The sequence below is a fragment of the Alosa pseudoharengus genome, unplaced genomic scaffold (assembly GCF_046254945.1).
Source record: "Alosa pseudoharengus isolate Yale_2024_CS ecotype anadromous, Long Island Sound unplaced genomic scaffold, YU_APseudo_1.1 YU_APseudo_1.1_scf_23, whole genome shotgun sequence".
Taxonomy (NCBI): domain Eukaryota; kingdom Metazoa; phylum Chordata; class Actinopteri; order Clupeiformes; family Clupeidae; genus Alosa; species Alosa pseudoharengus.
In genome coordinates, this window is record NW_027468685.1 from 23,398,191 (window position 1) to 23,423,878 (window position 25,688).

The window sequence follows — 25,688 nt, forward strand, 5'->3', positions numbered from 1 at the left end:
TTAGAAGAGATTTACAGGAACTTGAGGGAATTCGGTGTCATAGGGAAAGGGAGGACAACTTGTCGATAGGGGAAAGAGTAGCTTTAAAAAGGTTAAAAACAAATCCTGATTTGATCATAAAACCTGCGGACAAGGGATCTATAATTGTTTTGATGGATAAAAATCAGTACTTAACAGAAGCATATAAACAATTAAAAAATAAAAAACATTACTTACCTTTATCTGCTCCTCGATCTTCAACTGGAAACCCAGGAGATGATTCGGGAAGTGGTCAACAACCTATATGAGACACAAAAGATTACAGCGAAACAGAAATACTACTTTTTTGGAGAAGATCCTCCTAGGCCCAGGAAATGTTATCTTCTTCCGAAGATTCATAAAGACCCGAGCACTTGGACGATCCCAAACCAGGTCCCCCCAGGCAGACCTATAGTATCGGACTGTGGGAGTGAGTCATATAGGGTTGCAGAATTCATTGATTACTTTTTAAATCCTTTGTCCCAGAAGCACAATAGTTATATTAAAGATACTTTCGATTTTGTAAATAAATTTAGACAAGTTTCTATACCACCAGGTGGAAAGCTATTCACTATCGACATAGAATCCCTTTACACAAATATCCAGACTCAATTGGGCTTGGGAGCAGTAAAAGAGATCTTTCTGAAATATCCGGATCCGGTAAGACCGGATGATGCTCTCTTGAGGCTCTTAGAGCTAGGCCTTACGAGGAATGATTTTGAATTTAATACTATTTGCAGATCCATGGTACTGCAATGGGGAAGAAGTTCGCTCCCGCTTACGCCAATATTTATATGGCGGAGTGGGAGCGAACTGTCTTCCCCAAATGTAAAAAAATCCCTAGTTTATATGTGAGATTTCTGGATGATATTTTTGGCATTTGGGGTCATTCCGAGTCAGACTTTTTGGAGTTTATTGAGATTTTAAATGGTCATCATGCCTCGATCAAAGTGAAACAGAATCTTCAATCTGAAAAGATTGAATGCTTAGACACTGAAGTTTTTATTGTTAGGGAGACGAATGGATGGGGGAACCATGGGGACGAGAGTTTTTTGTAAAGCTACAGACACACATGCACTCCTATATAAGTCTAGTTTCCATCCTAGACATACCTTCAGGGGCATTGTAAAATCCCAACTGGTATTATACTGGTATCAGGTATCATAGAATTTGTTCGGAAGCAGAAGATGTGGAGACAGCCACGAGAACTCTTCAAAGCTCTAAGAAATCGGGGTTATAGCCGAAGCTTTCTGCGGGGGATTAAAGTGGAGGTGAAACTCCTTTTTGATCAGGGTTTTCAACCTAGACAAAAGGAAGAAAATAATACTTTGGTCACTTTCGTTTCCAAATTTAGTTCAGTTTCCCTATAGCATTAAATCGAAAAGTAAAAAAGAATTTCAAGAGGGCACAGGACCAGGTGGAATCTCTTTCTCAATTTAAAAATCTTGCAGCATTTCGTAGAAATAAAAATTTGAGGGATATTTTTGTACATGCTTCTTTGAGTAGGGGTTCTAATAATAATAAAAAAGAAAGTTTGAATGATTAAATTTATCGAGAATCGATTTTCTTCTTTGGGTGCTCCGGTTTGGGCGGTGACGAGTCTGAACTCCAAGAATCTGGTATACTCATCAAATGTTGAAAAAGAATATTGAATGATTTGATAGAATTGTGCCTATTTACATATTTACAAATATTTAATTATATATCCTCACATATTTAATTATCCTCACACAAAATGTTGAGTGTTGGTTTTCTTATTCCACTTAAAATTGCCATCATTTTGTTAACATGCAAATATTGCCTATGTATTTCTTAGGTGAGGTATGAGCCACCCACCTGTGTTGGTGGTTTGGCAAGGAATGCCCCTGCTCTTTGTCCTCACCTTGTGGATGCTGAACAAAGTTTGCCCATCATACTCAACATGGCCACAAGGAAATGCAGTACATGAATTTATGAATTACAGTACATAAATTCAGATGATGTGGAAGCAGCAGTGTTTGTTTCCTTTGATCATGATAAGGAGAAGAACACAATCTATAAGCATTGATATGAGTATTTTTAATTACAGATCTAGTATTTGGATCAGATGCACATTTTTAGCATTTACCCTACTGAATCACATTGTTTTTATGTCATGGCCTTTTAAGTGTTAAAATAATTCACCCAGCACACTGTTTTAGTTATTTGTTTTGTTAGAGGTGTTACCATTTATTTTATAGGCTAAATGTTGGGCGGTGACGAGTCCGAACTCCAAGAATCTGGTATAGGCCTACTGTATTAAGTGCAAGATCTGTGGAAGACTTTCAGACAAACAAAAAACTGTTTAATAGAGATTGAAGCAACATTTGTATCATATTGATAAAACAGTTAAAGATATTTACCTGTACCAACATTTTAGACAACACGGGAGAAAGAGTTTGGCCATCATGGTTTTGGAGTCAGGATCATGGACAAACAAAGACTTAAAAAAGAAATGGATTGGATTAAAAAATTGAACACCGTCAATCCAAATGGTCTTAATCAAATGTATTGATATTTACAACCTTTATTGATGTTATGGGTGGGAGGGGTGAGATGTGGAGGGATTGACCATTATATATTTATATATTTTAATGGATTTTATCCCAAGGGGGAGGGATACAGGACTTGAAATCCCTTTAGGGAATATTTATACGTTTTTAGAATTTTAAATTCCCATACGGGAGAGTTGGCACTATTCCTCTGCATCCAACCTTTTTTTTCCCATTTTGAGCATCATGTCTTGAGGACTGGATTGACCTTTGATTGAGATCATTTTTCTGTTTTGTGTGGGAGACTTGTAGGCTAGACCTTGAAGATTAGATACCTGTAAAAATGAAAAACATTAAAAAGAAAGAGAACTTAAAGTAGAAATACTTACCGCAGAGAAAGGGGGTGTCCTCCTTCCCTGGGGGGGTCGTTGGATATTCTGGCCTTCGCAATCTTGGGTTTTGGGGAACCTGAAAAAAGAGAAAAGAAAAAGAGAGAAAAAGAGAAAAACAAGAAAAACCAATAATATACATAGTACTACTTACCTTACTAACCTGGAAGAAATACAGTTAACCAAATGGGGAACTAGGTATTGTGTGCCCGTGCATTTTGATCCCCTCTTGGGGGATCAAACTTTATTTTCCCCTAACCTAACCCTAACCCTAATCCTAAACCTAACTTGTTATGACAAAAAGTGGAGTGTAACCATCAAATCTTCTGGCTGGTACCAAATAACGTCATCTCTCATTGGCCAGAAGAACTTGTTTTTGCAAATAACACTCATGGTTCTCACCACAGCACAACCCTCAGGGTCCACATATTGTATAATGCCTGGGGGTAAGGATCCCCGTCATACTGTACCACACACGAACTTCCAATCAGTCCCTCATGCAGGTGGATGGGTTGAGATGTGCTGGTTAGTGTGCTTGAACTTGGTGATCCCAATGCAGTCTCCATGTTCTGTGCTCCCAGTATGTCAACATTTTTGAGACCAAAACAAGTATGGGGATCTGCACAAAAGCAGATGAGAACTCGCCAAGAAATTTCCCCCAGTTTTGTAGAGACAATCTAAAAGAACAAAATACATTTAAACGCTGTGGAGATATCAATTGAAAAATGTTAAACTCTCATTACAAAGGTGACATGTGATACCTGATGTATCTGCATTGTTGCTTTGATGGTCAGCAGGCCATCAGGAAGGAGACTATCCATCTCTTCAAGCAAGTCTGCCTGGCACTTAACATATATATATATATATAATTATATATATATATATATATATATATATATATATATATATATATATATAATATATAATATATAAATTATATTATACTTAACATATATAACATATATAATTATAACTAAATGTTATAACAGATCTATAGGCCTACCCTTTTTCTTAAAATAATATATATATAAGCTCAGATATTTTTTATTTTTAATTAACACTCACATGTATTTTCAAACTGTTCCAAGCATTTCAACAGGAAACAGAAATACATAAAGCACCAACAGCAGTGTGTGAGCGTTAAAACTATGCATCACCACAAGGGGGCGACAAGACCTGACAAGACATTTGGGCAGGCCTGGCCTGTTGCATGAATGATGTGTGAAGTGAACATTCCCCCTCACCTCCTTGAATTTTGTATCAGGAGCTATAGGGCACACAACACAGAATATACACAGAATACACCCAGAATACACCCAGAATACACTCAGAATAGCAGTCATTATCTGAGTGTCCAATGCATCTGAATTTTAAAAAGGCTTTTTTTCAGCTAACTTAATATTTTTTTGTTTTTAAACCTCACAAACACAGTTTAGAGTTGGTATGTTTACACCAACTTTAGTATATTCCATTAGTATGAATTGAGAAAATCACAAAATGTATAACACTTAATTGAGTTACAGTAACATCACTACTGTCAGCCCATATCATGATGGTCTCGATGAGGCCCACTTTTGTAATACAAACTCATCCAGTTGGTGACTTCACATCCAGTCAGCCCTCTATTGTTGCCATTTGGGCCCAAAAACAGCAAATGAATTCAAGTTTAAATATAGCCTCAGTTGTGCCGTCAAGCCATTCTGATCCTGTGCAGAGATTTATTGTCCGTTTGAGTTTGGTTGCCAGGGGCAGCGGGCCGAGATGTGCCGCCTCGCAGACGGTTAGCCACACATGGCTGTCGCTGTACAGCAGGAGCCGAGGGAGAGAGTGAGAAGGAGAGAGATGTGCTCAGAACTGAGGGCCAAAAGCAATGCCGCCATTTTAACGACCAAGACAAACACCCAGCTCCCACGGCTCTTTAGTTCTGGAGGTGGCTAAGTGGGCACCTCATGAAAGACCTGTAGATGGGTGAAGTCACAGTTCTGTATTTAGAGTATGTGTGTGTGTGTGTGTGTGTGTGTGTGTGTGTGTGTGTGTGTGTGTGTGTGTGTGTGTGTGTGTGTGCATGAGTGTGTGTGTGTAGATTGGTGTGATGAAGAGGAATGCACAGACACGATTCCTATAGGCACTTAAGTAGATGAGGAACAATCTATCTTTCTCATCTATTGCCTCTTGTTAATTGTTCTGCCTGTCATAAGAGCAAGCCAAGGACATACAATTTAATCCTTTTTGGACACAACGGAAGTAACCGTGACAACTGCATGTCCAGTTTCTTCCCTTTTTCCCCCCTCGAAGGGACATCTGTTTGTTTAAAGACAAGAAAGGCCCCAAAGGGGTAAACAAGCATAGGTCACTTAGGCAAACAATAGGTAGGGCTTACGTCACACTGACGTAACACACACACACACAAACGTACACACACACACACACACACACTGGGAGGAGATGAGGGGTCGCTCTTTAAGTTTAAACCCTAGCGCTGTCCAGATCTCAGTGAGTACGGAGCTCTCAGGCAGATCAGGAGTCAGAGAGATAGGAGTCTCAGACAACGCTGTATCTCGCTACAGCTGACACACAGGTGAACTTAGACCCAATTAAACACACAGCTGGATTATATAAGACCAAACTCTTCTGCCGACTACTAGGAATTAATCTAACCCAAACAAACAAAAAAAAGCGCTATAATGGAAGTGGTCCTGACAAGGCTGAGAGATTTCTCATGCAGAGAAACCACCTTTGATACCTGCAAGTCTGTAGCAGCCCTGCCTCACCGGGACATGGAGAACAGTGGATGTCTGGCCGAAGAGGAGCCCAGAGGTGGTAGCCCACCCCGAGAGACAGGCACCCATCAGCTGGACATCGAGACTGCCCTTGCCTGGTTGAGGAAGGAGCTGGTAAGACCACCCAGAAGCTAACTGCTGATACCTAATATTTTACAATGGCTGTGGCCACATGATGAGAGGAAAATCGACGAAGTAGTGTTCATACAATACTAACATTTTATTTATTTTTTTGCTCGAAGTTTAAGGCTTTCCCTTAATGTTGTGATTATGGCTATTGACTGATAACAGTGTTTGGAAAGTATTAGTTCACAGTCAGGTTATTGACCGATAAGTGTTTGGAAAACATCCAATGTACACATATATGTAATATTGATGGTAGTGGGCAGCAAATACATTTTACATTTTCCTGTGAATCCCACCGGGGAATTTCCTCTATTGCTTTCCACCCTGAGGAGGTGGTAGCCTTTGTGTTAGCCAGTGAGACAAAGGTCAGGCACACTCACAACAGGTGTGTTACTACTCACCTCTTATCTAGCTAGGTCACAGGGAGATAAATTGAAGATTGGGAGGATGCAATGACAGGGTTAAACATACAGAGGGCCCCTTGTCTGTTATTAATATGTCTGTTAACAATAAATGATCTCTCTCTTCCTCTCTTCCTGTTTTGAAAATAAGTTGTCATAATCAACAAGATTTGTTCCCTTCTCTGAAAAGACCAGAAGACAGAGGCCAAGTAAAATGAGTGTGTGTTTGTGTTGGGGGTGTCAGACAGAGACAATAAATAAGAGTTATTGTCAGACTAATAAAGTTTTAGTCTGTGACTGCTGTCTGTCTGAAAGCTTTCCAAGTTGTGGCCATTCATGGCAATGACTCACTGAATGTTCAGAACTGCTGGCCAATATTATTTTTTTTTGTTTCTGACATAGTAGCCTACCGTGTGCTTTATTATTGAAACTTTTTATTTTACTGTACAGCAACAAATAACAAAATATGTTTGGATTTCTAATGCCATGGGTAGTATGCAGACATGATTTGCATGCTTGAGAAATTAAAATAATTTAATTTCCTATTCACTTTGAAACAACACATTTGGATTTCTAAAACCATGTGTTTACAGACATGTTAAAATCCCATTAATCTAGATTTGTTTTTATTTGTCTTGTCTGGTCTTTGGAACCGTCATCTTGGTTGTTTGTCTTTTTTCAAATCCTTCCAGGATCTAATGAAATTGTGTCTCAGTGCACCCATTCATATTCATATATGTAATAGTTATTTGATTATTACGTTTCTGTTCTTCAAAACATGTTTCAAATAACACTTCTCTTAACAGCAGAAGTCACCCAAAATATACAGAATTTCAGCATCTCAACCAACAGGTTTCCCTCCCTCTCAGAACTACTCTCTCTTAGTTGCCGAGTTTTTTCTTTCCTTTCTATGATGTACTGTACGTGCTCCGACGATCCTTTATGACTCAGTCCAAGTAGAAGTGCTACTAATTACAGCCTTATGGCATCTGATCAAGTTTAAAGCCTTGGCTTCAAGAGATTTCTCAGAAAAGGAGAAAGAGACAGCACAACTCCAGAGTGAACAAGCACTTGTTTTGGCATGTCTTTAAACAGGTTTTGTGTGAGTTTGAATTTGTTTCAAAAAGATACAAAAACACAAACACTGTTTTTCACTCTTTCCCATTTTGTTTTTCTCAATCTCTCTCTCTCTCTTTGTCACACACATAAACACTGCACAAAAAACACATATAAGCACACTGTTATTTTGATCTCTGTAACCGTGAAAGAGAGCTTGTTCTTTTTTTTTGGGGCTGTTCTCCATACTCTCTGGCGCTTTTTGCTCTGACATTCCTCGGGCTGAGACAAACTCAGTTTACCGAACTCACTCTTATTCAGGATACTATATTCTCACAATAGAGGCAATTAGACTGCCTCAGCCACCATAAAAAATGAAGAATGCCAGGGGGAAAAAAGATTTGCATCTGAAAGAGGTATTGTCAGCCTGAAAATGGTCTTAACACTTTTCTCGCCCCAGTAAAAGGACATGAACTTTGTAAACTGTCTAATACATTTAGTTTCTCTTTCGTTTTTTTTTTTTTGCTTAACAGGCCCTGTCTGTCTCATTGCCGGCTTGATTTAGAGTCGCGTCTTTGTCTTGTGTTTACTCATTCATTATATCCATGGCTGTGACCATGTTTTTCCCCTTTCTTTTCTTCCCCATGCTGGTTGTGTCCATCCCCCGCAGATTGAGATGCGGTCACAGGATCAGGTGCTCATCCGCCAGCTGATGGACCTCCATGCGGGCATCCAGGAGCTGAAGCTGGAGTGTGCTGAGGCTGAGTTGGAGCTGGAGGAGGAGGAGGAGGAGGAGGAGGAGGAGAGCAAGGAGGATGAGGAGGCGAGCTGGGATTCGGGCAGCGATGCTGGGGACAGTGGCAGCACACTGTCCAGCTCTGGAGAGATGGACTGCTACCTCCCCTCTGCCCCCTGCCTGTATCCTCACCACAGCCCCTGCTCGCCGTGTTCGCTGTGGGGCTCGCCACCCAAACGTCATCTCAGCAGGCGCAGCTCTCTGCCCTAAGCATTTTGCTAGCCCAGATGTGTTCATCTTTACAGTCACTCCAATCATGATGGAAGTCCCATAAGTTATATTTTCCTACATGACAAGTCCATATTAGCTGGATAGATAGAGGTACATGTTCATTGGATAGCTTGTTACGGCCTTAACAATCCTTTTTTCTGACCTGTGCCTTGCTTGCATTAATCGGATAGCATCTAAAATAGCTACCCATCAAGATTATGTATTGGTTCACAGATAACATATTTGGACAGTTTTAAATATAATAATTGGGGTTTGAAACAGTATGTACAGTTTGACCATGGTGATCTAATCGAAGTCACATCCCAGTGAATAGAATATCCACACATTTTTATCTTCCTCATTTCTCAGTAGCTATAACAATGCCACTCTGGAGAGGCAGCTCATGTGTAATCTGTGATATGATGGAATGCTTCTTTTTCCTGGTGACAAAAGGCAGCAAAATTATGCCTGATGCTTTTGTGTGAATGTGAACGTGTACAGTTTGTAAGTATTGTAATTAGGAGAGAGCTTGCATTCTGTAATCTCACACACTTTAATGTGTTTCATTTTTGGATGTGTGTAAGTAGCATAAATTCAAATACAGTACATGTAGCAGGCAAGAGAAATTATACATTCACTGTATGTAACTTTTGTAATGATTACATAACTCAGTCATACTGTGACAATAACAAATTCTTTCATGTTTCAGTGCTGTCTTGCGTAACCAACATGACAAATACATACATTGTAAAGTTACATTCCACCCAAAGACCACTGCATTATACACACAATGAGGTGGGAGTGGAGGGAGGGGGGGGGGGTGACATTTTAATTGTACCATGCTGTGTGTTCAGTGACAAAACGGTGCATTGTTTGACTAGCCCAAGAAGGAATCCCAACAGCCTTACAGTGAAAAAGCCTCTGGATGTTAAATTGACAGTAATTGTGTGGATCATACTGACGACCTTGTTGGGCCAGTATCATGTTTCCCTGCAATGCAAAGAGGGAACATGCAGAAAGAGCGATTACACAGCCATGGCAGTGACAATAAAACCATGTCAGATCTGTTTTCACTGAAAGGCTGCCCTCCCCTGGGACATGGACATTGTGTGGTGTCTGCAAAAGAGTTAATCCATTATGTCGGATGACAACCTGCTTTCAGCTATGGTGGGAAATGTTCAGGACAGGTGGACAGAGTGTTCACTGCCACTTGTTTGACTGATGCTCTGTTGCACAAATTAAACATTTCTGTGTATTATAAAATAAATTAACTTGTCCATTTTTGGTCTTAATCTATTTACATTTCTAATACAATACACATGCTTATTTGGAATTGCATGCTTATTTTGGGTGCTAGAAATACAATTAGCAAAAATGTTGTCTTGATTATTCACTTCAAAATTCTTGTCTTTATGAGGATCATACAACAGGTACAGTAGCAACGTGTCCAGACTCAATGGTTTTCGCATAACTGTCCACTGTCCACCAATTAATCCATTAGGGGGAAAAACATATTGTCCAATAAAAGCATAACGGGCAGGTTAACAATAAGGTTCCATAACCGCGTGCCCTTTGAAGCATGCTGGCATTTTAACGCAAGCATTCTTCCAGTTCATTTGGGCACTGCCAAAAGGGCACTCTGCGGTCAGTGCTGCCAACGCACCATCTTTTTCTCTCTTTCTCTCTATAATCACACACACACACACACACACACACACACACACACACCACAAACACACACACACACACACGCACACACACACACACACACACACACACACACACACACACACACACACACACACACACACACACACACACACACACATACCCTCTCTGTATCCAACGCCTTCACCAAATCCTAAGTCTGCTATTCCCAATCGTCCTCTCTGTTTTCTGAGTAGGGGAAAGCCCTGCGCGGGTGAGTGGGTCAGTGGCTCTGGTTCTGGCTGCCCTCTGGGTCAGGTGCCGTGGCGGCGGCGGCGCTGCTCTCCCTCCTCAGCCTCTGGATCTCGCTGTTGAGCCCCAGCAGCGTCTGGGCCAGCTGCCGGTCCTGCGAGCGCATCTCCAGCTAAACACCAGTGACAGGAGCACAAATCAGGACTTCACGCCTAACCAACCCCACACTGGCTCAACCACCTCCACCCCCGCCCCCCCCCCGCCTAAGAAGCAGCCAGTCCCAGCTTTTTCAATAGACAAACCCATGACATGAACATTTCAATTAAGAAAGTATAATATAGTAACATGATAACATGATAACAGGAGATAAACACAATTAAAATGTACAACATATTAGTATAGTTATATAGTTATATCCAGAGCCATATAAAGGCCTTTATATGGCTCTGGTTATCCCAATCCATATTTTTTTAATACTATCACAACATGGTGAAATGTTCAGTTTGCAGAGTTAATTCACATCTCTCAATTGTAGCACACAGGAAAATAAAGGAAAGGGAAGTAAACAGGAAACAGGAGCGCATCTCCAGCTAAACACCAGTGACAGGAGCACAAATCAGGACTTCACGCCTAACCAACCCCACACTGGCTCAACCACCTCCACCCCCCCCCCCCCCTAAGAAGCAGCCAGTCCCAGCTTTTTCAATAGACAAACCCATGACATGAACATTTCAATTAAGAAAGTATAATATAGTAACATGATAACATGATAACAGGAGATAAACACAATTAAAATGTACAACATATTAGTATAGTTATATAGTTATATCCAGAGCCATATAAAGGCCTTTATATGGCTCTGGTTATCCCAATCCATATTTTTTTAATACTATCACAACATGGTGAAATGTTCAGTTTGCAGAGTTAATTCACATCTCTCAATTGTAGCACACAGGAAAATAAAGGAAAGGGAAGTAAACAGGAAACAGGAAAGTAATCTCAAGTGTTTTCTCACTGTGAAAATATCTTACCAGCTCAGATCGTATCCAAGAAATTGCTCCGTCAATTTTTGCTCTTCTCAGCTCTTCATTGGCTTGAAAACTTCTCCCAACGCAGGTGGAAGAGGCACCTGAGCAGTCCGGGACAGTCCGCGCCTCTCCTGTTGCCCTGAACGCATGCAAGAGTTTGTTTTTGATGTTCTCCAAGACCATGGTGGACAGCATGTCCTCACACTGTGTGTCTGGATTCATTCTGGCCGAATCTCTCTTCTCACCCGTGACAGCTGCTGTTGTCACTTGGTCAGAGTAAATGAATATGCATGTAGCTGTGTGCATGTGCGTATTATCTTCGCTTCTTTCCGGTCAGTCGTTCCTGCCAGCTCTTCGTTGGACTTAAAAACTCTCAAGTTTCTTCTTTCTCCTTCTCTTTTATCCCATCACGTGCCTCTGTCAACTCACTGTGGCACCCCTCTCCTGCAGTCTCTATCCCTCTTTCAGCCTCTCCTGCTGCCGTGGTCTCTGAGCACTTCTTTAGCTTGTTCTCTCATCGCCCTCCCTGCCAACACTGGGACCAACGTGTTTTGTCACTGTTACTATGGCGAGCCAACCCCCCCACCCCCCCACCCCTTTTCCCTCCTTCTTGTAACCCCAATAAGAATGGTGGGAGATTGTGGACAAAGGCCATTGTTGGCTTCATAAAGAACTGAAAAGATTCTCCCCCTCCGTTTCTCTGTTGCTCTCACTCCCCACTCTCTCCGTCTACCTCTCATTCATCCTGCCTCGGCCCATACAATGTGCTCCCATACATTTCCCCCTCTGTGAGAAGTGGGCAGGGATTGAGCATTCCTTTACATATGCTGCTGACATACAGTTAGCATGGGGTGGATGAGGAATATTGGGTCACTTTTAAAACTGTAATGGATGGCTCAACAGTGTCTGCCCATCAGTTACACTGGCACACTAGAGGAAAATAAGCACATCCCTGGGGCTCCTGAGGCTGGAAAGTGCAAGGCAATCAAAATCACGCCTTTGTTAGTGGAAGTCAGCCCAGTTTCTGTAGAAGTGGGATTCCACTGTTTTTTGGCAAGTTGCCTGCAATTCCATGGCTGTCTCCTATAGACACACAAAGTAAGCCTTGGACACTTTAAGCTGTATAATTAATTGAAGTACATCAAAAGAATGTTCCCTAAGTCTTTTACAACAAGAAAACTCTGGTATCACACTTTAGAATCTAATGATTTATCATATATGTCCAGTCCACCCTCTAAATTTGCAGTTCCATGCATTTCTACTGCACAACTGCAACACTGTATGTAAGATTATAAGACTACCGGTACATACACATCTGTATAAGATTACATTTTATAGGCCTACATGACTCCATCCTCAGGGTTAATTTTTCTCAATATTTATTTCCTCCGACAGCAATACACAAACCATGAAAAGGTCACACTAAATGAAAGTACTCACATTTTATGACAAGTGTAGTCTACCAATGCCTGAAATATTGTTGCACTTAAACTGTGGCCACTGAAGCGAACTTCTGGGATTGAACTTAAAGGTCAGAGAAGCAAGACTAATTGTGTCGAGGCAGACAGAGCCTGTCAATTCAATTAGGTGATATACTTGGTGACGATTGTGAATTTGGTTTGATTCATTGCGTTTTTGGCTTTGGCCGTTGCTTAAGTCAGCCCTTGCCATTTATTGTGATGGTGGCACTACTACAAGCAGTCCCTTGGAATCTGCTTGGTCATCATCAGCAGATAATGTCCCCATGTCCAGGGAAAGGGGCGGAGGGACCAAAGATCCCATGCAGACTTAATTTATACTGCAGGGACAATGTCAGCTCTTTATGTCTCGCCAAATACTGTTCCGGTTTTGTTCTGCATTTGCTGTCTATTGTGTTACAGAACTGTGCGCCCTGTTACATGTCAATGTCTTCTCAAGAGCAAATACACCATCTACAATCTGTTCTTCATAGAAAGCTGCTGATGAATTTGTGAAACTGTGACTGTCATTTGTGAGCAAAAAAAGGCAATTGAATATGAGAATATATTTAAATAACTCAAAGTAATTGAAATATAGGCCTATATATTATTGCATCAACATATGCATTGCTGCACAAAAAGCATGTTATTGTTTATTTGCCTTTTCAAATTACTTTCTAATGATAAAGGTAAAAATCCAATGAAAACAAAGCACTGAAGGAGTGGTGCAAGTCATGATGACTTACATCTTATGATCTTCCACATGATCGGGTGATGGCATCACACGATGTGTAACCCCTGGACTAACACAATGTGAGGGGAAGGACAACAGACTCGTTTTCTCAAAGGCAAATATTTCTGGAACAGGGGCGCCACCACAGGGTGGCCAGGGGTGTTAGCGGCCACTGTGTCATGAACTCTGACCACCCCACTGCCACCATATCATTTTTTTCAGTGTGTACTATTTATTCAAATGCATAATGTGTAAATTCACAATTAGTTAGGCGTTGTATGTGATTAGAATATTACCAATTAAAGGTTCCATTTGATAAGGCTGAACCAAAGATCCTTGATTACTAGCTAATAATGTTATTAAGTCTAACAGTGTATTTTTTGGAGATTAATTTACTAACTGTTATACATAGAAAGTCTATCTAAACAAATATATAATTTTTGTCTGTTAAGTTCTTGCCAACTATGTTAACTCTTATAAAATTGCTTAAAATCCACAAAGACTTTTAATATGAAGCATGACGCTATAGACAAGTCAAGTCAAGTTTATTTATATAGCCCATTTCATACACAGAGGTCATTCAATGTGCTTTACATAAACAAAAGCAAAAAGTAATAGCAAATAAAAGCAGAAGGGCAATAGTCCAGTCAACTCTGTTATTGCGTTATTGGAGTGACACTCTCGTTCAATTGAAGAAAAAAAAAAATCAATAATATGATTAACATCCATGACATTCTGGTTTTATCGTGCGGTAACTATTTGAGGTTGTGGAACTAAGCTCCAAAATGATGGGAAATGTTAACTCTGTTATCGTCAATTATGTGTTAATTCTGCATAGATTAAGGAGAACAGAGTTGACAATGACTAACAGAGTCTTCAATAGAATTTAATTTGAGTGTCAACTCTATTTGTTTAAGATTTTGCTCTTAAAATGATGACTAAATATGTATTTTTGTTTTAAATGTATATCAGTGTTACAACTAATATTTTTACCATTTACCTTTCAAATAAATTTAAAAGGTAAATGGTAAAAGATAAATGGTATAAAAATGATATTTGTTAAAGCTAATAAATGTGTGTGTAAGGGGTGGTGGTGGTATGGTGTGTGTGTGGGAGGGGGATGATGAAATGGTGTGTGTGTCATTCACAAGAGACCTAGCCTACAACCAATAAAGAAGCCTAGCCGATCATCTTAAATAAATACATTAGGCCACAGCTCATAAAGAGCTCAAACAACTGTTGTCTGCAACAACTGAAAACATATCTAACCCACACCCAAGAGTATAGAAGTAACAAGAGGCGAAACTCTGTTGCAGTTTTGACAACGTTCTATTGAGTTTCGCCTCTTGTTACTTCTATACTCTTTGCCCACACTAACCCGTCACCCTAGATTGTATCCTAAACTTTGTTACAATTTGTAACAATTCCTTATAGGCTACTCCCTACAGCGTTCCGCTCGCAAATCTGCCAGATGCGCGTGTTGTCACTGCCACTTAGTGGTTGGGATGTACGCAGGGGGGGCTTGCTTGATGCGGTTAGTAGGCTATTCCATAACTATTAGAAAGGCTTAGATGGAACCCATGTTTGCAAATAATAATAAGCCTAGTGTATTCACACACACACACACACACACACATACATACATACATACATACATAGCCTACATACAGACAGTCACACATTAGGCTAAGACATTTATTATTTTCTTCATGCACATGGCTTATATCTGCCACGCCTACTCTGGCATGACATTAGACCATAAACATCCTGTAGATTCAAACCCCCTTTCGGCGGGCGGATGGAGAGCAGGGGGACAGCGCCATTTTGCTTATTTTGGTGATTCAGTAGGAGGAGGGGTGGTGGAAAGCCACACTGCGGCCGCCTGGAAGGGTAAACCCGGCGAAATTAGTTATTTGATGCAATAAAACGTGCCAATGTTATTGCATGCATGGTTGCTATGTTTTCATTTTGTCTTGCAATTACGTTATCCAGCATGGCTTGCTGACGTATCCACTTAGTGACAGCTGAGGCTGAAGGCTGACGCTGATTTTAAAGCTAGCGATAGATATCTAGCAAGCAAGGTATTTTGCCTTTCCGTATCTTTCATATGTGGCGAGTGGATAGCCTTACTGCTGGCTGTGTAAATGGAACTGCATGGTTATTGTTTTATTCGTGCGCGAGTCGATCAACCTCGCGACATTACTGGCCGCTGTCAGATGCAGCTGTGGGCCCTGCTGTCAAATTCTGCAGCATATCGGTTACAGTGTCAGTCGCTTTTATGGTATGATGTCCTAATCCACAATTTTAGACGGATATTCAGATGGTATGACGTCAACTAATACGTCTAACCTATCATTCAAATAGCGCTTGTTAATCTTCAAAACATTAGTGATCTTATTTGTGCCGATACGCAAACGCCAGATTTCGTCAACACAACAAAGTCTGATCACTGATCAACACCACATTTCACAGATAAAAGTCACGTGGAAAATTCAGCCTTAAGTAGGCTAACCTATTTAAATGATGGGCAGGAACTGTTACAGAGCTGTTACTGTCTGTTCACACTAGGAACTAGGCATATCATTTCACTGTAGGCTGTCAGTCGTGCAAACTGTTAAGATGCCATTTCCACTCCTCAGGTTTGGTGTCCCCCACCCCTACCACCTGGTGGTCTGAGGTGCCAGGACAATGTTCTACGCCCACTTCGTTCTCAGCAAGCGTGGGCCGTTGGCCAAAATTTGGCTGGCGGCCCACTGGGATAAGAAGCTGACCAAGGCCCATGTGTTTGAATGCAACCTTGAGAGCAGTGTAGAGAGCATCATTTCTCCCAAGGTGAGGTCCTCAGAAAATTGCATGTAAGGTGGATCTCTTCAGTCTGTGCCAAAATATTAGTATGATGCAACACTTATTAAGTCCTGCAACATGTACTTTGACATTATAGTATGCTTAAAATGGACATGCCTCAAGTGCATTCTTGTAAAATTTTAATTTTAATTAATTTTGACAATCATCACATATGTCTGCCGAATACAAATAACAAACATATTTCTTTCTGTTAGATACATGCAGTCTAAGACTAGTCAAGTTGTCAAGTTATGTATTTCATTTGTAGGTGAAGATGGCTTTACGGACATCCGGTCACTTACTCCTTGGTGTAGTGAGAATCTACCACAGAAAGGCTAAGTATCTGCTGGCAGATTGTAACGAGGCCTTCATCAAGATCAAGATGGCGTTTCGACCAGGTATGTTCACATTAATTCATTGTATATTGATTTAGAAAGCTTGACATAGCCCTAGGAAATCCCCAGTTTGAGTTATGCCATTATGCCATTTATGGGAAAACTGAGAAACTTCTTTACAATAATTCTTCACACAACTGCATTTTTATTCAGTGCTAGGTAAGGTAACATCTTCTTTAGGCATGTCTTTGACTGGTGTTTGATGATGGTTTGGAAAATAAGGTGTTGTGGACTTACCGGAGGAGAACCGTGAAGCTGCCTACAACGCCATCACCTTGCCAGAGGAGTTCCATGACTTTGACCAGCTGCCAGACCTGGAGTGAGTGGGCTTTCTTCATTTTCCTCAACTGCTAGAGTATTGGACATTATTATGTAGTATGGAATACTCATGATGGCTTGCTGTGTCTTGCAGTGACATAGATGTTGCGCAGCAGTTCAGTCTGAATCAAAGTCGTGTGGAAGAGATCACCATGAGGGAGGAGGTTGGTAACCTCAACCTGCTTCAGGAGAATGACTTTGGTATGTAGCACTACATCTGTGCTCCTTATCGTCTACTGCTAGTAACTCTTTCTAGACCAACTAAAGATGCATGAAAGATCTTTGTCTTGTGATGCCTGCTTTCCTGGTTGAATTATGTTTAAACCAACCTTTTTCTTTTGCTCCTCCAGCTGATTTTGGGATGGATGACCGTGAGATGATGAGAGAAGCGAGCGCCTTTGAGGATGACATTATCCATGGAGCGTCTGCTTCCAACCTGCTCCTAGAGCCAGAGTCCAGCAGTGGGCAGATAACTGACAAGTCCAACCACCTGGAGTTTGACCAGTACAAGGACGACTTTGGTGACAATCCCATGGAGAGCAGCGAAGGAGGCATGCTGGGTAAAAATAAATAAACAATGGCCAATTTATTTAGATGTTTGTGTGCATAAGTTTGGAAGAAAAACAATTATGCATACATGACCTATCTCAGACAATTAAGCACTAACTAAATTAATTTGTGTGTGTGTGTAAACTTGTTTATATATCTAATTAACATGTACTTAAATCCAAGAGTTTAGGTGTTAGGCTCACATTTCTTAAGGACCTTGTCTTTAATGAGCTCTGTTGAAAGTTAAAAATGCCCATATACTGAGGCCAAATGAATAAATAGAAGAGTGATTCTCAATCAGTAATGCGATGAAGAGGCTGAACATTTACACGTCTCCCAGTTGACAAGCTCCTGAGCAATGAGGATGGTGGTGGCATCTTTGATGACCCTCCAGCTATCACAGAGAACGTGATGATGCCAGCGGGAGAACCCGGCGGAGATGATGATGATGACTATGACAACATGTCAGGTGAGAGGATTAGCTGGGAGGTATCTCTCTGATCCTAAGATTTACCCATATACTTATGGCACCCTTAACCCTTAAAAAGATTGGCCCTTGGAGTTATCTGGTTGCGAAGCGCAATAATAAACAAACTTTTCCTATGCCAGTTTCCAACCTGAAACTAGAAAGTTGAAAAGGTGTAAGGTAAAAGGTGAAATGTAAAAGAGTGAAAGGTGAAAAGAATCAGAGTGAGATCATGTATAATCATTAGGATTGTATGAAGGGGATTGTAGGTGACTAGTAGTTAGGAATGTAAAGATTTGAATTTGGTGTCTCTCACAAATTGCAGTCATAGACTAGGATTGACATGTTTTGGGTTATGAATGGGTGTATTTTCTGATGGGTGATCCTGCAGCCGGAGGCCCTGATAGTCCCGACTCTGGACCAGTGGGGCAGCTGCCTGTCATGACTGACCAGACGGAGCAGACCACACTGGTGCACAACGAAGAGGAGGCCTTCGCCCTGGAGCCCATCGACATCACAGGTCAGAGCGCAGAGCGGCCTCTTTCTCAAAACTGGATCGCCAACTCCTTTTTCAGAGCATTGGAAGGCACTTGCTGTTGAAACATAAATGAAAGAACAATTTGGAAAGTCTGTAAAGTTCATCTGAAGGAGGGGATAGGGCTTTTACAAAGGGGAAATTTTCTAATAGTGCACTTTTCCCCATGACTGTACTGTTCCGTGCTTTAATCAGTATGTCATACCATACAAGCACCAGGAGGCCCGCAATCGGTTTATGTGCAGATATGCTTGAAAGCTCTTGAAAGGACTTTGATGTTCCTGAGAAAAAGCTAATGCTTCTCCTTTGACATTCCATTACACTGTATCTCTGGCTCAACAACAGTGAAGGAGACCAAGGCCAAGAGGAAGAGGAAGCTGATCGTGGACAGCGTGAAGGAGCTGGACAGCAAGACCATCCGGGCCCAGCTGAGCGACTACTCGGACATCGTCACCACACTGGACCTGGCGCCCCCTACCAAGAAGCTGATGATGTGGAAGGAGACGGGCGGCGTGGAGAAGCTCTTCTCCCTCCCCGCACAGCCACTGTGGAACGGCAGGCTCCTCAAGGTCAGGGGACGCGGCTCTCTGCTGTGACGACGTAACTCATGTGTCATGCAGGGTAATCACACATAATGCATCGCATAGCCTTAAGGATATTGACACTCATTTGTCCTCATTGCCCCTCGTTTTTTACTTGGTTTACTTGTGTTGTTAGTTTAGTGCTATGTTTGCGTTTGAAGCTCAGTTAGCATGTATTATGTGAGCTAAAGTATAACTCCAGACTCCATGAAAGATCCATGTTGGATTCAATAGGGAAAATTTGTTAATTGTCTGCACATGACATTGTAATACCATAGTTTGTGTTTTAACTCCTATGTCCACTAGCAGCAGTTAATATCCATAATGAATTACTGCTGGGAAGTGCTATTACTTTTACTCTACTTTTACATTTTTAGGACTCTGCAGGTCTTGCTTTGTAGTTCAGCTCAGTAGTTGAGTAGCCTGTGTGCTTACTGTATGTGTGTGTGTGTGTCGTGTCTGCACAGATGTTTACGCGATGCCTCACCCCTCTGGTGCCGGATGAGCTGAGAAAGAGGAGAAAAGGGGGCGAGGCCGACAGCCTGGACGAGTTCCTTAAGGATCTGGAGAACCCAGAGGTTCCTCGGGAGGAAGCCATGGGCCAGCAGAGGGACATCATTGGTGGGTTTGTGGCCAATCAGTCTTCATGTGCTCACATCAACAATAATAACCAAGCCTGCTTGACCATGTGCTTGCTTCTGTGTGGTGAATCTGAATTTGTTTGCATCGTATGTTTCATTTATTTATTTAGCGGTTTCTGATTGGAAATGCTAATCATATATACCGGTAGTGATGTATATTATATTGCTGTAATTGCTGTAATATTAAAAAATATTCTTTACATATTAATGTTTCACTTGATAGTTGATGAGTGGCTTAACATGTGTTTAATCGTGCATCTATAATTTGGAGATGTTAATATTTTGCATGACAGATCAAAGCGGTGTTGTAAAAGTCGATAATTCCTTGGGCAGGATTAGCCACAGGGTTACTCCATGTGGATTCACTCAGAGTCCAGAAAGATTAAACATCTCTGCCTTGCTTGTCATTAATATTGTATACATTCTGATAAATGAATTGATCCAAATTATCCCTTAATTCACCAGTAGGCCTACTCACCAGGAAATTACATTAAGTATTAATAAACCATATTTTAAGAATGAATCTTTTCGCGCACCCAGACCAGACAATCCTGGAAGAGCCTAGCGTGCTGCAGACATCGGCCATGGAGGGCAGCAGGACCCTGGATGAGTCCATGATGCCCCCTCCCTCCTCACATCGGGGCCAGAAGCGCAAAGCCCAGGAGGTCCAGGATAACATGTCCGTAAGTGCTACTATGATCATGCACATCAGTATTTACTGCTGTAAGTGAACGGGGTTCTGAGCATATGGATTTGCCATTTGTTGTACTGAAGTGAACAATTCCAGATTAATGGATAGTTTTATACAGTTCTCATGTTAATCATATTCTATATTTGTATATTTGTAGTATTTGAGATAAATCATTTATGTGAAAGTTGAGTGCTAACTACCGTTGTTTCCTACCGCTCTCCTCATGTGAGTAGATCATTGATGATGACCGGGCTTCCATAGTGTCAACGCAGATGCCTGTGCCACCTGTGGAGCTTCCCCCAGAGGAGACACCCAACCTCAGTCAGCTCATCCCAGAGCTGGACCTGCTGGGTGAGAAGAGCAAGGACAAGAAGGATGATGACGAAGAGGAAGAGGTGAGACGTCATCATGCACGATTCAGTGGACATTTTACATTCACATTTGTTCATTTTGCCGACACTGTTGTCCAAAGTGACTTATGTCAGCTATATTACAAGGGGTTACGTTGTCCCCAGAGCAATTTTGCGGTTAAGTGCCTTGCTCAAGGGCACAATGGTGGAAGCCAGGAATTGAACCGACAACTTTCAGGCTACTGCACACTGGCACAGCTCCTTAACCACTACACTACCAGAACCGTACTTGTCTGTGCTTGTGTCATATACTGTAGATTGTCCATTGTCATGGTGTTACTATGATACAGTGATACACAGGTAAATTGCACTACAGTGATACACAGCTAAATGTTTTTAGTTTAGGGGTGCACAGGCAAACACAAATTATTTTTATACCTTGACTCTGAACTTTTTTTCTCTTTTCTTTAGGAGGAGGGTCAGGGTGGTGACCAGGATCAGGAGGAGAGGCGGTGGAACAAGAGAACCCAGCAGATGTTGCATGGCCTTCAGGTATCGTACACAGTATTTTGCTTCATTTGACTATTGTCCAATCGAGAATTATTTTATTTAGCGCAATTGATCTCCTAGTACATTTTGCCGTTATAGGCAAGTCAGTAGAGAAAAAGAAACTGAACTTTACCCTATCTGGTGTCTGTGTAGAGGGTTTTGGCCAAAACTGGAGCCGAGTCCATCAGCCTGTTGGAACTGTGCAGGAACAACAACAAGAAGCAGGCTGCCGCCAAGTTTTACAGCTTCCTGGTTCTGAAGAAACAGCAGGCCGTGGAGCTTTCGCAGGCCGAGCCCTACAGCGACATCATCGCCACGCCTGGTCCGCGATTTCATATCGTCTAGCCATCTTGTCCACCCCAGTCCTCCTAAGTCCACTCCTGCTTGTTGGGGTTTGATTCTCTCTATGGTGAACTGTTGTTACTGTTCAGAATGTTTTATTTCTGTTGGTTTATGAAGTGCTCGTTGTCCATGTGCTTTGTTTTTAAAGTCTTACAGGCTGACTTATGGCTTAAATTCCACAGGAATTGCATACCGTAAAATTAGCATGGGCAAAATGCTTTAGATTGTGTTTATGCTCAGCCTTGGACTTTTCAAACTTTTAAAACCACTGATTGTTGGAGATTATATCTTCATGTTGCATGTGACATGACAAAAAGTATTGTTTTTTAATGACTACTACACCATAGTAGTATTACATGGACGGCTGTCACGTCTATTGGTTTAATTTAATAATGCACAGTATAAGCTAGTTGTGTTGTCTCCAGACTTACAATAATGTCATACTGGCATGATAATGTCAGTGTGCATCAATCCCCCTTTGCATTTGTTTGTTATTGTTATTTATTACACCTGTAAGTTATTTACTTCAAACTTTTGTGGCCTGACAAGTAGAGCCAGATATACAGATACAGCGCAAAATCAATAGCGTACATAGAGTGCATGGGATGACTAATATCTGTTGCCTTTATATTGTCCTTGCATTGTTACCGAAACCTTTCTCAACAGAAAAAAACACTACACATTGCACCTTCTACCTAATGCACTGGAGGTTTATTCAGTGCTTCATGTGACTTTGCAGAATGTTAGTAGCATTCACAAAGTTAATTACTTTGTTATTATTGTGGCCGGCAAAGCACAACTATGGATCTACAAAACAGCAGTCGTATAAGTGAGGTGAAGCACACAAACATGTCGCAGTGAGCTGCCTGCTACAGCGGCGCTCGGGGAGCTGTGAGGGGTTAGGTGCCTTGCTCAAGGGCACTTCAGCCATGGATGTGGGCATGGGAGAACAGTGCTCAACCACTTCCCCCGCCCACATTTGTCCTACTGATCGGGGATCGAACCAGCAACCCTTCAGTTACAAGCCCGAGGCCCTAACCAGTAGGCCCCGGCTGCCCTAGTCGTGAAAGGCTATAAAATTAGACTGACTATGTTGTCCGCCCACTGTCATTTAACCTGAGATAATTTGTGTTATCTCCTCATAGTCAGCACTATTTAGTATTGTTAATTCCTGGTGCTATTTGGTTTTCAAAGAATTCTCATGAACAAAGATGTAACCTTTAGACAGTTTCATTCAATGTGACAATGACTCCATAGTTCATACCTACATTTATTTGATGTGCCTGTCATTTTTTATTTTGTTAAAACAACCAAAATATATCATTGGAGATACCATTGCCAGTATAAGCTAATTGTTACATGTTGAGGAACTGTTTTGCTATAATGCCTGTAGTCTGGAATCCAAGCAACTGTGTAATATGTTTTTGTAATAAAATGCTTTAAGCAAGTAGCTTTAATGGTGATTCAATTTCCACTTACTTCATGACTAAAAAAAAATATTTTATATGTGAGCAGAAAACCATGAACCTACAACATTTTGATATCTGGGTTTGGTTACCAAAACATCAAACCATGTGCTGTTTCAGTCTTGTTTTTGCACGCACACACACACACACACATACATACACCTTTCCATCTGTGTGCTATTTTGAAAATCACATTCAAAGTCCACGTGCACATTTTGATCCATTTGGTCCTGAAACTAGAGCGTATTTGGGTTGGCTGTGACAGTCTGTCCTCCTGCTCCGGCAGCAGCAGGTTTTCGTTTCCGTTTTCTAGATTTCTTATTCTTCTTCTCTCCATCTGTGCTTTGTTTGGATTGTGTGGGCCCTTTCTTCTTCTTCTTCATGCAGCTCAGTGGATTTGGGTTACCAGACTTTCGCTTACGCTTGCGTCGGACACCTTCCTCTGCGTTGACTCCTTGTGCTTCCTTCAGCTTGCTGATGCTCTGCTGCTGAGTTGGAGTCACCATCTCCCCGGCAAGGACAGCCTGGACACGTTTGAGGGAACATTCGGAGGGCTTGTCCAACACCATGGTGTTTTGGATGACATACATAATTGGCACACCTGCTATTTCCTTGAGGCCTTTTGTCAGTTCATTATCCTGCATCAGAAAGGGGGGGGCAGAGTCAGAAATAAAGCAAAAAGACACAAACAAATACACACAAATGGTCCTATGAAAAATCCACACCTACACAAGTAAGGCAGCTTTTCATTTAATTTCATGGGTACCTGTGTGGCAATGAAATAGTGATGTGGGTTAGTGCCTTCCAGCATGGATAAGAGACACTCCGATGCTGGAACTGGTTCATCGAAGTGTGGGCATCTCCTGACCTGAAATCGCTGTAAAATGAGTTTGGCGCCGTACAGGTCTTTGCCCAGAGATTCTACTTCTTTCAGAGCGCAACTGAAAAAGAAGTGCACAGATAACAACATGAAGGTGAGAAATGGTTGGCATCTGATGATCTGATTAAACAGGCAATTAGCCTACGTGCCGAACGTAGCCTACCTGGTGGTACAGAGTTGCACCTCTCCCATGAGATACTTTGGCATTTGCTCTTTGATCTGTATTTTCCCGATGAGCGCAGCTTGGCAGAAAGTCCCGTCAAGTAATATTTGAAAAGGTTCCCGAAAACTGAAGTTATATTTGTAGAAACTTATGGTTTTCTTGGCTTGTTTTTGCCGTTTGATCTTCATGGTGGTCTTCTACCGTTATTACTGACTGCGTTGACGTTAACTTACACGTATAATCTAACTGACATTAGTGTGATGACCAATCAGTTTGCACTATATGAAATACATTCAATATAAAACAACAAATTAGAATATGTACAAATAATTTGACAAGTCTACACACAATTTAGAAACAACATGCCCCATACCATGCTGTTTCCGCCGAGTAACCTTGAAATGCGCTCGGAGGGATACAACATGATGTGTGCATTAACTTCGGTCAAAGCCTATAAACAATATTCAAGAGTAAGTGTTGGTGTTATTAGACAAGTGTAGTATTTCACCAGGATTTCCATTTAGTTTCGCGATTTTTCTCCAAATAAGTTTTGGTCAATGAAACGGAACTATTCTCAAAATCATGCCTGTTGTACCACTACCGGAATAAGTGTAAAGCACGCTGATTTTGTGACACCACACTACCCCCTCTAGGAGAAAAGGGAGCACTGCAGGGCAGGCTTACGGACGGTGTAACTGTAACAAATGTATACCTTGCAGGTTAAATGTAGCCATGACATGCACACGTATCCCTTAGAAAGCGTTTGAAAAGCTATGCACGTTTTGTGATAGATTTCCCGAAAGTATCCTAAAGGCAGGGAATAGGCTATCGCAGGATGGTGCCATCTAGTGGTGGAATCATTCCAGAGAAGGATCACACATGTAGTATAGAGCTAGAATGGCTTTTCAATATAGCCCTTTGGAGTGACTGCACTCACAAAGCATTCAATGAGAGCTCAGGCAGAAAAGTTACATTTGGAGTATTTCTTTCTCATAGAGAGTGAAATTAATCCAGACAAATACCAAAATAATCATGGCGTTTTAATTTCACTGGTGTGGCCAGACAAACTGAGGAACAGGTCAGTTCACTTTATTTCATTATTATTTTAAGATGAAGATGTGGACACATCGTTCAAGGAGGAGTCCAGTGCCTGAATGATACCTGTAAGTCAGAACCCAAACATTGGTAACGTTTAACCAATAGTTTCTCCTACGTGCGGCTGTGAAAGTGTGTGTGTGTGTGAGAGAGAGAGAGAGAGAGAGAGAGAGAGAGAGAGAGAGAGATATGCAGCCATGTCCTGTGAACAATGAAGTGCATCGCGAAGGCTTGCGTCCTCTTTTAAGTCTGCGAAGAATGACAACTGGGTCTCTCCACACTGTGCACATTTCTTGTGTAAGTCCTCAAAGTTCTTTCTCCTTTCATAGGAGTATGGGATTATTGCCTGTCTGGTGTGCTTACATCATTATGGCCTTTGATGAGATATTTCATTCTCTGATTAACTGAATCTTTCTAAAA

General features: G+C 41.4%; 4 protein-coding genes across 4 annotated transcripts; 2 read left to right on the forward strand and 2 right to left on the reverse strand.

Annotated features, from left to right (window-relative positions):
- The first annotated feature begins 5,392 nt into the window (after nt 1-5,392).
- LOC143140201 (uncharacterized) lies at nt 5,393-9,092 on the forward strand. Its single transcript, XM_076301010.1, has 2 exons — nt 5,393-5,811; nt 7,951-9,092. Exons 1-2 carry the CDS (start codon nt 5,602-5,604, stop codon nt 8,284-8,286), a joined length of 546 nt encoding a protein of 181 aa, XP_076157125.1. The 5' UTR covers nt 5,393-5,601; the 3' UTR covers nt 8,287-9,092.
- Nucleotides 9,093-10,076: 984 nt separating this feature from the next.
- Nucleotides 10,077-11,727, reverse strand: aard (alanine and arginine rich domain containing protein). Its single transcript, XM_076301011.1, has 2 exons — nt 11,217-11,727; nt 10,077-10,357 (listed from the first exon to the last, which is right to left on the reverse strand). The coding sequence occupies exons 1-2, from the start codon at nt 11,517-11,519 to the stop codon at nt 10,217-10,219; spliced, it is 444 nt and encodes a 147-aa protein (XP_076157126.1). The 5' UTR covers nt 11,520-11,727; the 3' UTR covers nt 10,077-10,216.
- A 3,492-nt stretch (nt 11,728-15,219) lies between these two features.
- rad21b (RAD21 cohesin complex component b) lies at nt 15,220-21,806 on the forward strand. The gene is made up of 14 exons (XM_076302100.1): nt 15,220-15,293; nt 16,043-16,235; nt 16,516-16,645; nt 16,865-16,961; nt 17,055-17,161; nt 17,311-17,520; nt 17,850-17,978; nt 18,367-18,495; nt 18,856-19,079; nt 19,559-19,712; nt 20,273-20,415; nt 20,657-20,818; nt 21,245-21,325; nt 21,476-21,806. The coding sequence occupies exons 2-14, from the start codon at nt 16,092-16,094 to the stop codon at nt 21,665-21,667; spliced, it is 1,902 nt and encodes a 633-aa protein (XP_076158215.1). The 5' UTR covers nt 15,220-15,293; nt 16,043-16,091; the 3' UTR covers nt 21,668-21,806.
- A 1,108-nt stretch (nt 21,807-22,914) lies between these two features.
- On the reverse strand, nt 22,915-24,551 carry utp23 (UTP23 small subunit processome component). The gene is made up of 3 exons (XM_076302099.1): nt 24,174-24,551; nt 23,897-24,071; nt 22,915-23,768 (listed from the first exon to the last, which is right to left on the reverse strand). The coding sequence occupies exons 1-3, from the start codon at nt 24,359-24,361 to the stop codon at nt 23,367-23,369; spliced, it is 765 nt and encodes a 254-aa protein (XP_076158214.1). The 5' UTR covers nt 24,362-24,551; the 3' UTR covers nt 22,915-23,366.
- Between the last annotated feature and the right edge of the window lie 1,137 nt (nt 24,552-25,688).